The sequence below is a fragment of the Bos taurus genome, chromosome 5, assembly GCF_002263795.3.
Source record: "Bos taurus isolate L1 Dominette 01449 registration number 42190680 breed Hereford chromosome 5, ARS-UCD2.0, whole genome shotgun sequence".
NCBI classification, from domain to species: Eukaryota; Metazoa; Chordata; class Mammalia; order Artiodactyla; family Bovidae; genus Bos; species Bos taurus.
This window is the reverse complement of record NC_037332.1, coordinates 112,876,496-112,890,635: the sequence shown is the minus strand read 5'-3', so window position 1 is coordinate 112,890,635 and position 14,140 is coordinate 112,876,496. Positions and strand designations below refer to the sequence as shown.

At 59.4% G+C, this 14,140-nt stretch overlaps 1 protein-coding gene and 1 non-coding gene across 2 annotated transcripts in view; both read right to left on the bottom strand.

The window, feature by feature from the left end:
- Positions 1–458: 458 nt before the first annotated feature.
- The window catches only part of SREBF2 (sterol regulatory element binding transcription factor 2), a 57,771-nt gene continuing 44,089 nt past the window's right edge, over positions 459–14,140 (bottom strand). The window contains exons 12-19 of the mRNA NM_001205600.2: positions 12,900–13,068; positions 11,290–11,407; positions 10,303–10,412; positions 9,072–9,204; positions 6,367–6,535; positions 4,312–4,497; positions 2,857–2,968; positions 459–2,450 (exon numbers count right to left, since the gene is read on the bottom strand). Of these exons, the coding sequence (NP_001192529.2) occupies positions 2,230–2,450; positions 2,857–2,968; positions 4,312–4,497; positions 6,367–6,535; positions 9,072–9,204; positions 10,303–10,412; positions 11,290–11,407; positions 12,900–13,068 (1,218 nt within the window). The 3' untranslated portion in view covers positions 459–2,229. The remainder of the gene's footprint in view (positions 2,451–2,856; positions 2,969–4,311; positions 4,498–6,366; positions 6,536–9,071; positions 9,205–10,302; positions 10,413–11,289; positions 11,408–12,899; positions 13,069–14,140) is intronic.
- On the bottom strand, positions 5,994–6,062 carry MIR33A (microRNA mir-33a). Its single transcript, NR_031206.1, has one exon. It is a non-coding gene; the product is annotated as a microRNA mir-33a (primary transcript).

Here is a 14,140-nt window from a genome sequence, read left to right as displayed (position 1 = left end):
CGCCCAAGGGGACCTGGCTGGAAAGCACAGGAGCTGGACTCGGATGTGACCTGCGGGCCACATCTGAGAAGCTCTCTGCCTCCAGGGAGATGGGGAAACCCAACCAGGTGAACCTGGGTTCAAGGGTGAACCCAGGAGGGTTTAGCACCCCAAATCGCAAAGAACTGGTGTTGTCTGCTAAGCAGCCAGCTGCGTCCTGCATACGGTGACCTCTGACCCCAGCAACACCACCACCAACACCCCTTTTCGCCCAGGTCTGTCCTAGCCCTGAAGTGTGAGCCAGACAGCCAGCGCTGGGAGGACGGGGCCAGAAGCATGGGCGGGCAAGGAAGGTCTGTCAGCCCGAAGCCTCTGGGACCTCTCGGCAGAGGGGGATAGGCAGCCCCTGGTTCCGGACCCACTGAGGCCGAGCCACGCGGCTGCCTGGCTGGTCACGCCACAGACCCCACACACTTCACGCCGGGTGGTACCAATCTGTGTTTATTCAATAACCTACATCCAGGACACAGTGAATGATTCCACATCAAGGAAGCCACAGGCATAGCCCCCTTTTCAGTGAAAAACCGACCCCCTCCCACCCTGAACCATAACGAGAAAAGGCACAGTATATACACACGACACAAAGGCTGGCTCACCCAGGGCACAGGGCCATCAAGGTGCGGGCAGAAGAGAAGTGGGTGAGGCCCAAGCTTACGGGTGAGGCCTGCTCTCGGCATGAGGGGAGCCCTTGCTGCATGTCCCCTCAGTCTGTACTGGGGCCCCTGCCCACTTTCTGCCCCAACCAGCCCAAGGGGGTGAGAGGCACAGGGACGGAGGAGGGCAGCCCCTCGGCCTCCCCGCAGGCCCCAGGAGAAATGGCCTCAGGTAGACGCCAAGCCTGGGCATCCAGAAAAGTAGGGAAAGCGGGGCCACACTCCCTCACAGGCCCCCCTCAGGAAGGGGGCTTCGATACTAGTGCCCATCGTGGGCAACGCTGTGCCCACCTCAAAAGGCGGCTTGTCTGGGGACGGGGTGGGGTCTGGTCCCTGCCAGCCTGGCTTATTTTCAGGCCAAGAATTAGGGATAAAAATAGACTGTGGAGGTAGGAGTTGGGGTGGGAGGGAGCCCGAGAGAGTGGGGAACCCACGCTGAAGGCCCCTGGTCCTCAGTCCTGGTGGGTGGCTTTATCTCTCCCAGCCCCCCGGGGGCCTACCCCGAGTCTGGGCTGACATCCCAGGGGGTGGGGGAGTGGGAAGGAACAGGACAATTAAATAAGACCATTTATTTTTTTAAAAAATTAAAAAATAATGCCAACACGATTTCACCCATCCCCAAGCCTGCCCCCTGCCTCCCACCCACCTCCCCAGGGCTGGGCTCGCTCCTCCCCTGGCTGTCCGGTGTAATGAAGAGAAAACAATGAACTCGCTTTGTCAGGTACAGGGGAGGGGACGCGGACCTGGGGAGAGAAATAAAGATGCCACAGCAACTCAGCCTTGCATCACCGCAACCCCAAGCACACGGATATAAAAACATTCGTATAAAAGGGGGGCGTGCTGGGCACAGTGCCACGGGTGGAGCGCATGGTGCCCAGAGACCTATGTCCCCCAGAGAGAAAGCCTGATTAAAAAAAAAACAAGCAGGAAAAGGGAGCGGGGAGATTTTCAGAGTCTTGGGAGGGCTGGAGATGGGACTGGGCAGCCTGGGAGCTCCCCCTGCCACTTTCAAGTCAGGGAACCCCCATTTCCTGCCCTCCCTGTCTTTCCCTGCTCAGGCCCACTGGGGCCCAGGCTGGGGGCCTCTCTCTGCAGCAGCTCCCAGGGGCCCGCTAGCCGTGGTCCAGAAGCCTCGGCGGGTGACTGCTCCGAAGCCAAGGTTCATCCCTCAGCTCCCACAGGGAAGAGACACAAGAGACAGAGGAGGAGGCAGAGACTGAGAGAAAACGAAGAGGGAGAGACAAAGGGAAGGGAGAGACTCAGAGACAGAGGAGGAGGGAGAGAGACAGAGGGAGGAGGGAGAGAGACAGAGGGAGGAGGGACAGACTCAGAGACAGAGAAGGAAGGAGGGAGACAGAGGGAGGAGGGAGACTCAGACAGGAGGAGGGAGACAGAGGGAGGAGGGAGAGAGAGAGAGGGAGGAGGAGGGAGGGAGACAGAGGAGGAGGGAGAGACTCAGAGACAGAGGAGACTCAGAGACGGAGGGAGCTGGGGAGCAATGGAGGGAGGCGGCGGCTGATGTGGGCAGAGCCCGTGGTCAGGAGGCGGCGATGGCGGTGCCACCCCCCAGCTTGACGATCATCTGCTGGCAGTCGCTGCACGAGCGCCGGTCGCCCGCCTTCTCCAGGGTGCGAGCAGCCTCAGCCAGCAGCACGGCCCGCTGTCCCGGGGAGGACAGGAAGGACAGAGGGAGGTGGCGGCAGGCCAGGAGGATTGCAGTGGCCCGCTCTCGCTGCCCGGGCCAGGCGTCCGCCTCTCCTGTGGGAAGCAGGAGACACACATACCCGCTGAGAGCCCGCTACGATGCAGGTGCTGTCCCCCGGCTTGGTGAGAACTTGGGTATCTAAGCCCCCCGCCCCCAAGCGAGGGAGGTTCAGCTCAACAGACAGATGAGCTGACCCAGCCGAGTGCCACACACATTACTCTGGCTATCATTCTGTGATGGGGCTGAGATGCGGCCCATCAGCGGGGCCCCAGATCCTGCGCTGGGACAACACCCCCCACCATCCCCTTCTCACTCTGGAGAGGCTGGACCCACGACAACCTGACCGAGGCCAGTCCAGCCCCACAATGCCTCACGGACCCTCCCTGGCCACCCACCAAATCAAGCCTTGGGTTTTTCCCCTCCCCTGGGCCCGCCCAGGCGCCAGCGCTGGGGGCTCACCGTGCTTGGCATTCTGAGCCGTGCGCCGTCGCAGGCTGTGCTCCAGCAGCTGGTGGGTGCGGGTGGGGCTGGCTCCGGCCATCAGGCGCACGGTGGCTTCATGCAGGAACACCTGGAAGCCCGGGGACACAAGCCCGGTGTCCTCACCTGTCTGTGTCCCTGGGGGCATCCCTCCCTGGGATGATCCCATCGCCATCTGCCCGCTGACCACACCCCTTCTCCTCTAAACACCCTGCCCTGCTCACCCTTTGAAAACAGCCTCTCCCGTCCTCACTCTGACCCTGGACACACACCCAGCAGGAGAGGGGAAGAGCACAGGCCCGCTGGTGGGGCTGGAGCGAGCTAGCACGCTGAGAGGGAAGCTAAGGGCCACCTCCGCTGACGGTGACTGAGAGCACCGGCGTGCGCTCCGGGCTGTAAGGACAGTAGGCGGGTGGACCCTCACAACGCCGGAGGCTGCCTCCAGCCCGAAAGCAGGACAGGGGAGAGGCAGGGACGGGAGAGAGGCAGGGGGACAGCTCAGGCGGCTCGGGGCCTGTGTCGTTTGGTTTCTTCAGAGAGTCTCCTCTTCAGAGTTCAGAAGGTCTCAGGAGGAAGACCTGCAGCCCTTCTGTCAATACGCGTCACTGACGGGAGGGGGGAGGGGAGAAGGGGGTCTCCCTAGGTCTCTAGTTTCTTTTACACCCGAACACATCAGGGTGTGAGGAGGGTGGTGCTGCCCTGGAAGGCCAGGGTGGAGGCGGGCAAGGGAGAGGCAGGTGGGGATGTTTTGTGAGGAGGCCGCCGCCCCTGAGCGCACTTCCTCTTTTCCACCGTGAAGGGGGTGGTTCTCACATGACTGTATTTCGTCTGCAGTGTCTGTCCTGGCTCGCTGCACACAGGGGCTACAATGCAACCACGTGAGGGTCCCAGAGCACTTGAGGGTGAGGGCAGCCGTACCCCAAGCCCTTCTTTTTCACACGTTTCCAAACACAGCCCTTCCCCACCCCTAACACTGGCCTTCTCACTTGAATTTTTGGAAAACAATTCAGGGAAAATATGTTGAGTTGTATTACTCTTAATTAGCAATAAAGGTAAACACAGGAACAGTTTGAGTCCACTAAGTGGGTTATACAACTGCCCTCATTGCCCAGGGGATGTTACGTGGAGAGTTCTCAAGCACGGCCCAGAAAAAGCATTCAACACATTTCTAGGGGATTCTGACACCCACTATGAAAACCTAGCAGTGCTCCCTCGTGTTAACTGGTAAGGCGAGATCTCTGCTGGCCTGTCTGTGCTGTGTGGACTGCTCACTGCCACGTTCCAGGGTTGGGCACACACAGCATGAGCCAAACAAAGGGATGAATGGCACCCAGCTCAGGGCCTGACCGGTCAGCGACTCCATGACCCCACTCCAGAGCTAGGCTCGGTTCTGACACCTCGATCCACCCTCCCCAGCAGCAGGCTGGGCCTTACCTTGCGGTAGGCCAGGCGGAAGCTGTGTGCCAGCCTGCGCAGGCTGCCCAGGTCCCGCTGGAAGCCAGCCAGCTCGGCGCCCGATGCGTGGTAGGTCTCCCCCAGGGCCTGGCTGGCTCCAGCCTGCTTCTGCCACAGAGCCGTCCGCAGCGACAGGAGCAGGTCACAGGTCAGCAGCTGGACCACCTGTGTGGTGTGCCATGAGGAAGGAGAAGGTGACTGGCCGGTTACCAGGGCAAGGGTCCCTGCACGCACCAGGTCTTCCCCGACCGGACACCTGGCAGCTCTGGGATTAAAGGGGAGACCCAGAAAATCAGGGAGCAAGAGAACCGCCAGGGAGGGAGCTTCAGTTCCTGACATCTAGTCCTTCCCACAGCCCCTGTAGGGAAATCTGCTCTTCCATTGACTGGGTGAGGAAGCCAAGGATCAGAGAGGGGCAGCGCCTCATGGAGGAGACACTAGGAAGGGTAGGAATAAAACTCTAGAGGTTCTGACAGCAAGTTGCAGGCCCCTCCCACCTCCAGGAGCCCCTCCCACCTCCGGGAGCCCATGGCTGGCCTAGAGGCCCTGTCCTTGCAGGGGAATCAGAGCCTGGAGATGGAGGAACAGGGATCAGAGGCTCGCTTCCAAGGATGGGGCCCAGGTCTGGCCCTAGTGGCCTCTGTGGTGGGCGGGGGAGACAGGAACCCAAGAAGGTAGACCCGCAGAGCGGCTCAATGCCAGGGTTTGGATCCACCAGTCTAGATCTGTCACGGTTTTCTGTCCATAGCTCTGTGGCCCTGACACATGACCTCACCTCTGAGCCTGTTTCCCCACCCAAAAAATGGGCACCACACAGGGCTGCAGTGTCACAAAGGAGAATCACAAAGGGCACTGGCCTCAGCCCACACTGGTGTTGCCTAGCTCCTGAGGGCCCTTAGTGCTAGGGACAGTGCTTCTCAAGGTGGGTCATGTGCTGCCCTCAGGCACCAATGGACGCCTCCAGGCTGTTCCTCATCTCATCCAGCCTGGCATCCCTTTCTCCAGGGTGCTGCCCCACATCCCCCATCCCCCTGCCGACCCTGCCTCGCACCTGTATGTTGCCCGACCCTCAGGCACAGTGGTTTTTTGGCTGCTGACAGCACTGGTGGAGAATGTGGATGAGACCCCTCTCCTCAACCAAAGGTAGCATTTCTGAGAGGTGAGGTAGTAGCCTGTGGCTGAATTCTGCCCTCTGAGGGACGCTAGCCTCTGTGGGGGCCCCTTCTTCCAGGCCCATTTTCCTACATAGGTGCCTGCAGCCTCTCTCTCCTCCTCAAACTTCTCTGGTTCTCCATGAAGACAAACACTACTGGACCCACCAGAGGAACCACCTAGAGCGAGCCTTGGGCCCTGCGGGCACACTTGTCTTGTAGGGCTGGCATGTTATCCCGGGTTCACTGCAGGGTCCGGGTCCAGGGATGACCTCAGCCAGAGGTGCCAGACCAACCCTAGTGAGGGCCTCGGAATCTGACCCTCAGAACACACCTCCTGCCTCCCTTTCTGGAGTGAACCAGGCTCCTCCTGGTGAGCAAACGACGTGTCCCCCTCAGCTGTGTGCACGCCTCCCCTCCCCTGCCCCGGACGGCCCTGCCTCGTGCCCCGGCAGTGACACAGTCCCTCTAACAAGGCACAGGAGGGTCTCTCGAGGGCCGGGCAGGCCTCTGTGATGCACTGTGGAAACATTGCACGGGTACCGCCAGAACATGCAATGCAACTACAATGCACCGCAGCCACCCGCTCCAGGGTGTGCACGCAAGGGGCGGGGGCGGAGCAGATGCGTGCCCTGGCCAGCCGAGGTCCACCTGGGGCTGACCGAGCTGAGGGCCCGCAGGACCTGGGGCCAAGGTGGGAACATGCTGGTTCCAAGTACGGAAAGGAAAACCCCCGGACCACTGGGCCAGGCTCTAGGGGAGGGGCTGCTGCCTGGCCTGCCTTTCGCGCAGCCCCACAGGCCGGGTGGGCTCATGACGGGTCAGAGTGCTATCTCCCAGCAGAGATGAGCACTGCCCCCCGGGGCTATACGCCCCCACTCACATGGTTAAGGTTGGGGTCACAGGTGGCCCCACTAACGTTGAGGCTGCTCCACAAGTGGCCACTGGCCCTCTCGCAGTGGCAGAAGGAACTCTGCTGCCCGTCCGCCTTCCCGGACAGTGAGGCGTGCATGGCTCTGCAGGTGTGGAAGACGGCCTTCACCAGGGGACTCCTGGGTGGTGACAGAGGTGAGAGGCAAGAGGTCAGCGCACATCACCTGGGCAGAATGAAGGTGGGGAGCCCAAGCCAGCAACCACTGCCCTCACACCGCTGTGACAAGTGGGTCTGCAGGACTAAAGGCCACCAAAATGGTTCTAGGTCCCAGCTCCAGACTGGAATTGCCAGCCCTGAGCGAGGGAGGCTCCCTGGCCCTAAGCATCCTCTTCACTCCAGAAATGTGCACAGCGTTCACGTCCTAGTGAAGGAGTCGGATGATCAACACATTAGATACTGACTGTGTAATGCCAGGCGCTGCAAGAGCCATGAAGGAAAGTCACCCGGAGCCATCGGGTGGCGTTTATTATGAAGGATGGCCAAGGATGTCCTCACGGGAGAGGTGACACTCACGCAGAAGGAACCCGAGGGAAGCAGGCACGGGGATTTCTAGGGAGGAGGGTTCTGGAAAGAGGCGTGGCAGATGCAAAGGCCCTGAGTGTCTGACACATGTGAGAACATCCAGGCGGGAGTGTGGCTGCAGGAGGAAGTGAGGGGAGGGAGGAGGGCAGGTGCTGAACGAGGCCCTTCTCAGCCTCTGACCCACTCTGGGCTCCAGGCAACCAGAGCTCATCTCCGCTCCCTTCCTCACTCCTCGCCTCTGCTGACGTGGCTGCCTTTGCCTGGAATACCCTTTCTCACCATTCCCCACTTGTTCCTGAGACCTGTTTCACTGGCTGGCCCTCCGGTCTGCCTTCTCCTGCCCTGCCCCCAGCAAGCCTCCTCTGGCTGCCCCCTGGGTCAGGTCTTTTGAGCCCCCGACACCAGCTGTTGTTTGTGAGCCTCCTGCCCTCACCAGGTTCTGTGTGAACTCCTGGAGGCTGACCTGCCTCTGGCCTGGAACGTCTCCCCGCGATGTGCTGCCTGCTTCCTGAGAGCCAAGACTGGAGCCAGCAGAGGCCACGGCTCCCAGAACGGAGAACTGAGCGGGGCAGGCTGCTGTCTATTTGCTTATGGCTGTAACCTGCTGTCTCATTCACCGCGGCCTCCCAGAGACTAGAATTTGGCTGACACCAAGTACGCCCTCAGCTAAGCACTCGCTTGAGTGGATGATGGAATCGTGGAGGGGTGCAGGAGACCCCCGAATGTGGCATGTGACCAAGGAGAAGGGATCAGAGATCCCGGCCACAGAGATTGTTGGTGGGCCCACCACCAACAGTCACCGAGAAGCCACCAAAGACAGTCATTCAAACAATCTGTGCCTCAGGGGGAGGATGGTACAAGACTGTGTGTGGCTGAGTGCCTCTGCTGTTCACCTGAAACTGCGGTAACATTGTTAATCAGCTATACTCCAATGCAAGATAAAAAGTTTAAAAAAAAGCAGAAGAGCAAAAAGTTAAAAAAAAACCCATGCCTCAGTTTCCTCATCTGTACAGAAGCCACAGTACCACTTCGCCACTCCCTGTGGGGACATACGTATCAGCCCTGTTATCTGCACTCACTCGCTAAGGTGCACAGGCCGGGTGCTCAACTCTGGAGAAACAGCCTCATTTCAGGGAGCAGATCAGGGACAGAGTGGGGAGGCTGGGGTGGGGTGGCGTCCCACAGCATTGCCACAACTAAAGAGCAAAGGGGCCCCCAGGTGGCTGAATTTGGGGGGAAGGAATGCCTGCGGGGGTCTTAGCTGTACCCCAGGGCCTGTTCTTACAAGTGAGAACACTTTAGACGGTTTACCCGCTGGGCCTCAGTCGGCTTGGGTGTGTCAGCTGGGAGACAACACACCCTGGGTGGGCATTCACTGGTCAGAGCTTAATAGGGGGTTACTTAAATGAAATTCGGAGTGTTGAAGCTGCCTAAACCTGCTTTCCTCGGCTCCCTCCTGCTCTCCCGGGTAAAGGCCCACTTGGCGGGAAACGTGACAGCCTTGGCTCTGAGGAAAGACCCAGCGGGGCCTTCCTGCCTTGGGGGGTTTCACAATTTCTGCAAGTTGCAGAAGATGTCAGGGACACTCAGATCCAGTCAGAAGCAGCCAGGGTGTTGGCAGGCTGCCCGCCAATACAGACCAAATGCCCCCAAGAAGCAGGCATGAGTCCCCAAGAGGAATGTCAAAAGCTCTCTAGTGATTCAGCTGGTGGGGTGGAGGCTGGTCGAGAGGAAATAGGACTCAGCGCTGGCACACGAGAGGATCCCCGGGCCTCACAAGCCAGTGCTGGCCTGCCAGGCTCCACCAGGACCTTCTGTAGTAGAAGGAGCCACCGGCTCTCCCTGCCTGTCAGCCTGTGGAGCCCTGGGAGTAGCAATGACGGCTGCTGGGGTCTCTCTCTCTCACACACACACACACATACACGGCTCGCCACGTCTGGAGTCTCCGTGGCGCCCTTGTCCCCTCACTTCATCTCTCCATCTGTCGTGTAGTCCCCAGGCTGCCTGACCCTTCATGCTGATGGCCATGCAGACCTGCTCCCCTCCCCTACTAACCCAGCGAGCCTGGCACCTGCTGGCACCGGGGGCTTCCCTGGAGAGAAGCAGGCAAGAGGTCAAGGAGGGCTACGCACTCTGTCACTTCCAGGGCCTGGGGGACCCGCTCCACTTCGGTGAAGTGAGTGCGCACAGCAGCGTCATCTCCCTGGAGCCAGCTGATGGCCATGGCGATGGCGGACGTCCACCACCGGCAGATGACGTCTGGGCCTAGAGGCGAACAGAACCAAATGCTGCTCCAGCACTGCAGAAACGAGAGCCCTCCTGTTCGTGCTCTCTCTCTCCCTCCCGATGACAGGCTGGGGCCTGTGGGCCGCCCTCTCACACCCACCAGCCCCATCTCAGAACATGTTTGGCAATTTGCCTTAACAGCCTTAAAAATGTTCACTCCTAGTAACCTAGGAATCTCATTTTTGAAAATCCATCACAAAGAAACGAGCCTAAATAGAGAAAAAAAAGACGTTCACTGTGGTGTTATTTTTAAGGAAGAAGCTGCAAACAACCCAAACTTCCAACAGCTGTGAAAAACAGTATTTCCAGAATATGTGTAGTAATGGTGCAGGTAGAATCTTTCTAGTGTTTTCCTGAGGCCTAGTTTTCTCAGTGAACCTGCATGTGAAATGCCTAAGAGCGCGTTGTTTTCTCAGCTCGGAAATGAGACAGGCCATGAGGTCAGAGGCCACAATGGGGAGGCTGCTCCTCTGGGATCCTGCCCTCCATGGGGAGAGCCGTCAGAGGGAGCTCCATGCCCTCTCCTGCAGCCTCAGCCACGCGAGAGGCGGCCGCTCTCATGTTGTCACCTGGATGACGGTTTACAGACAGAAGCAGAGTGTCCTGCTGCCAGTTCGGTCAGCCAGTTCGGTCAGCAGTTGTGTGGCCACCGAGGCAGCGGGTGCCGGAGCAGTAGGGACGCCGGATGAAAGGCCTCTCCGGCAGAGGGCGTCAACCCAAGAGCAGCCCCAGGACCACTGTGTGCTGAAAGGTGAGGCCCCCCACCCGCCCCCGGGCCCGAACCACTTGCTGCCCATTCTGAGCACCTGGGAGCATTCCTGGCCTGCTCCGGCCAGCGTCCCTGACTCACTCGTCATCCCGCTTCTGGCAGCATCATGATTTCCTGCCCCCAAAACACAGCCCAGTAAGGGGAACTGTGGGTGGGGCTGACGTGGGGACCGCAGAGACACACGTAAGAGCCAGAGAAGGTTCTTGAGTGGCAGACTCGTAACCAATCCTGGGACCCCAAGACACAAGGGCTGTGGAGGACTGAGTCAAGCAACCTGAGACCCGTGGAGCCGCCCGCAAGGTGCTTACCAAGGGCCGACTTGAGCACAGAGCTGCTGGAGAAGGGGGGGGTCACAATCCCCACGGAGTCCACAAAAGAGTTAAGTAATTTCAGGTACTCAAGAGCGCTGGAGAATTCACTGGAAAGAAAAGAAAGGGTCCCACTCACATCAGAGTGTACACAAGGACCTCACTCACAGCCTGGCTGGTCAGCCCCCAGCTCTGAGACCCACAGGGCCAGGCACACCCCAAGCACTGCCCCCACCAACCACTCCGGCTCGCCCCAGGCCGCCCCGACACTGTTCCTGACACTCTTCTCTCTGTGGGAAAAGCAAGGTTTCTCTTTCATCCCTCGCCCTTCAAGACCCAATTCAACCGTGGTCTCTGCCCAGAAGTTTTCTGATCCCCCAGGCAGGAGACCCCGTCTCTGCCCAGGTGCACTCTTGTCAGGACCTGGGTCCTGAACGAGAGCGATGCTGGTACCTGCCTGCCTCTCAGGTCTGACTCTGTGAAGGAAAGACTGTGCTTGGTGACTCCCTAAGAATAAGACACCGCCTGACCTCTCGGTACAGGTCTGGGTTCCCAAGATGTCTGGGCCAGAGGCGTCTGCCTTCTGCTGAGCTTCCCACGCTCCATTCCACAGGCCACCCTTCCCCTGCCAAAGGGCAAAGCAAAAGAAATCAAATCCCCGACCTGCTCCAAGAACTGACTCCACTCAGTGATATAGGTATGTATATAGGTGACATAGATATAGAGATAGGTAGAAATGAGAAAAGGGGGAAGTAATATACTTGGTGGGGCAGCAAGAGGCAAAGAAGTCAGCTCTGAGCCCACAGAGGGCTCTCGTGGGGCTGCCAGGCCTGAGGCATCAACACCAAAGAGTCACTGGATTTCCCTGCAACCCCCACAGTGGGGCCCGTTTCCTTAAGGGAGGTGGATCTCAGAGCCCCGTCTGCGCTACCCAGGGAGGTAGCCTGAGGCGGGGGCAGGGGTGGGGGGCATATCCAAGGTCCGTACCAGCTCTCCTCTTCCTGGTCTGCAGCTTTCTTCTTGGCCTGAGGTTTTACCAAGGACTCCACTGCTCGCTCCAGCAGGTTCTTACAGAAGGCCTGGTGCACCTGGGCGATGGGGTCGGCTGAAGAAGAGGAGGAAGCCAGGAGAGGGGTGAGTGGGGCTCACTTAGAAGCTCTGTCCTACAGAGAAAATAGGGTGTGGGGGAGGAACCCAAGGAACAGATATCCCCTCTGAATGGGGCCAAACCTCCCCAACCACACCCCAGAACTGCTTGCTGAACAGTCAGAAGTAGGGGGTGGGCGGGGGGGAGGGTGGTCAATCCAAGACTACATGAGTTCTGGACTGGCTCCAGTGGCGGGGGGGCGGGGGGGGCGGGGGGCGTGAGAGGTACTGTGTCTCTTAGCATAATCCTCAGTCCTTTCATTCAAGGCTGGGAGCAGTAAGGTGGTGGCCACGACCCTTGTCAGCAAACAGAAACCGGGAAGGTGGACAGCCACCCCAAGTCTCAGAGGCCGCCCCCTTCTCCCGTAGCTCAGGAGCACGGCCACCGAGGCTCCTACCTGACAGGGTGAGAAGAGCCAGCTCCCGCTTAAGAGCCTTCGCACAAGACCGGTGGCCAGAAGTTGTCTGGCCGAGGCGATTAAACAAGAGGCCTGGCAATGCTTGGCAATGACAGCTGCCTGTCACCAAGTCCCCTGACTGGCAAGCCCCAAATACGGCATCACCAGGCCCTTCCCTTCATTCACATGCCACAGACGTGTGGGCTTCAATTTGACAAGGACAGGGAGGCAGGACACTTAGGAATATATTCTGGGCGACAAGGCCTAGAACCAGAGCCACCAGAGGCATGAGGGCCAGGGGCAGGCTCCGCTGCAGGCAGAGCAGCCTGGCCACGCATCCGAGACTGATGACGGCTTCTGCTTTCGCCCTTCCTCTCTGGGGTTGCGCGTCATTCTTACTGTGAACAACAGATACTGAGAAGAAACGACAGTGGACCCCGCCTTCCCCACAAAATGCTTGACACACACTCCTGAACCTGCCAACCATGTCTGACTCCCCACACTCCTGGTTCAGAGAGAGTAAAAGTGCGGACAGCTCAAAGCCATGGCTGCTCAAGCCTGGGCCAACCCGACTGGCCTCTCCCGCCCGCTGCGAGGCTGGGCGAGTCGACTCAGATCACCATCAGACACCGGGGGACAGCCAGCCAGCCCCTCCTCCCGACGCCCGGAGCCCTGTCTCTGCCGCCACCCTGAGCACTTGACGACCGTCTGTCGCCTGTTGTTCCCTAACTGCTCCGTCTATGTCTGCCTGTTTTCTGGCAGAAGTGGGAGAGTGGGGCCAACCCGTAGCTCCTCTACACCCTCTGAGTCTCCACAGCGCCCGCACAAGGGCAAGATTCCGCTCACACTCAGTCACCCTTGGGGACGTGTGGCAGGGTGACTGATGCCAGGACCATGGGCTCTGAGTGGCCCAGCAGCGAGCTGCAAACCCAGCTTTGCTGGCAACCAGGCTCACGAGCTCCTGAGTGTAAGGAACTCACGGCCGAGGCACCCAGTGTCTCCACGTGTCTGGGGGCAGCACCAGGGGGCCCCCAGGGGGCAAGGCATTCTCACCTGGGTTCCTCTGGGCACAGTACAGACTCTCCTTGGCAGCCGACTTCACTGACCAGCTCCGCTCCATGAAGAACTTCTGGCCCAGGGGATGGCAGAGCCAGCGCAGCGAGTCGGGGACGGCGCTGCGCTCGGGGCCACACAGGCTCTGGGCGCGACTGAGGAAATAGCTCTGTGGAAGGACAAGGACCACCGTGACACCAGGGTGGTGGACACCAGCTGCAGCCAGCTGGAGGCCGTCAGAAAGTGCGACCGGGTGGAGGCAGGCTAGGGAAGGGGGGCCAGCAGGAGGGCTGGGACCCTTCACGCCTGGAAGCAAACACCCCCACGGAAACCAGGGCAATGGCTCCGGGGGAACCTGCCGAGCTCAATGACAAACCCCAGAGGGAAGGGGTTGGGGCTCAAGGCACCCTTGGAGACTCAGCTGTATCCTGTCCTACTGGGCTGCCCAACTGGACTTGAATCATGTTCTTGGCCATGCTGGCGTCCAATCTGCCGAGCTGAGCCAGGCTCTCCCGGGCCCCCCCGCCCCCCACAGCATGCCCACCCTCAACCCTGTCCAACCCTGCATTCCAGCCAGGCGGCCCCCTGGGTCCTGAGACTTTTTCTCATCTGCCATTTTCATTACGTATCTTTGAGAGCATTTTTAGGTAAAACTGTGTTCTGCTTTGACTCATTTTCATCTCTTTCACCTCCGAGTGTGGAGTTTAGAACAGGCATCCAGCAAGTGGCCAGCGACTGTCATTTACCATCGCTGTCAGCCTAGAAAGCGCTGGAGTGAGAGGGCTACCCTGAGGCTCATCCCGGATGCGAGCAGGCCTGCGTGATCCCCCTCCCTCAAGGCTGGCCTGGCAAGGGCTTTGTCCACCCTCCAGAGAACCCCGTGACCTCCTCGGTGGTCCAGTGGTTAAGAACCCGCCTTGCAGTGAAGGTAGATGCAGGTTTGATCCTTGTTTGGGGAACTAAGAGCCCATATTCTGCAGAGATACTGAGCCTGCACGCTGCAACTAGAGAGTCCGCATGCAGTGATGAAGATCCTGTGTGCCACAACTGAGACCCAACGTAGCCAAGCACATAAATGAATATTAAAAAAAAAAGAGAGAGAGAGAGACCCCTCCTGCCATCCCTGGGTGAGCCCGAGCCCCTGCTTCCCAAGTCCCTCTTCTGCCCACGAGATAACATCACTCCAGGGCCCAGGGATAAACCTGCAGGGACAAGGATGTCCATCCATGTTTTCAGAAATT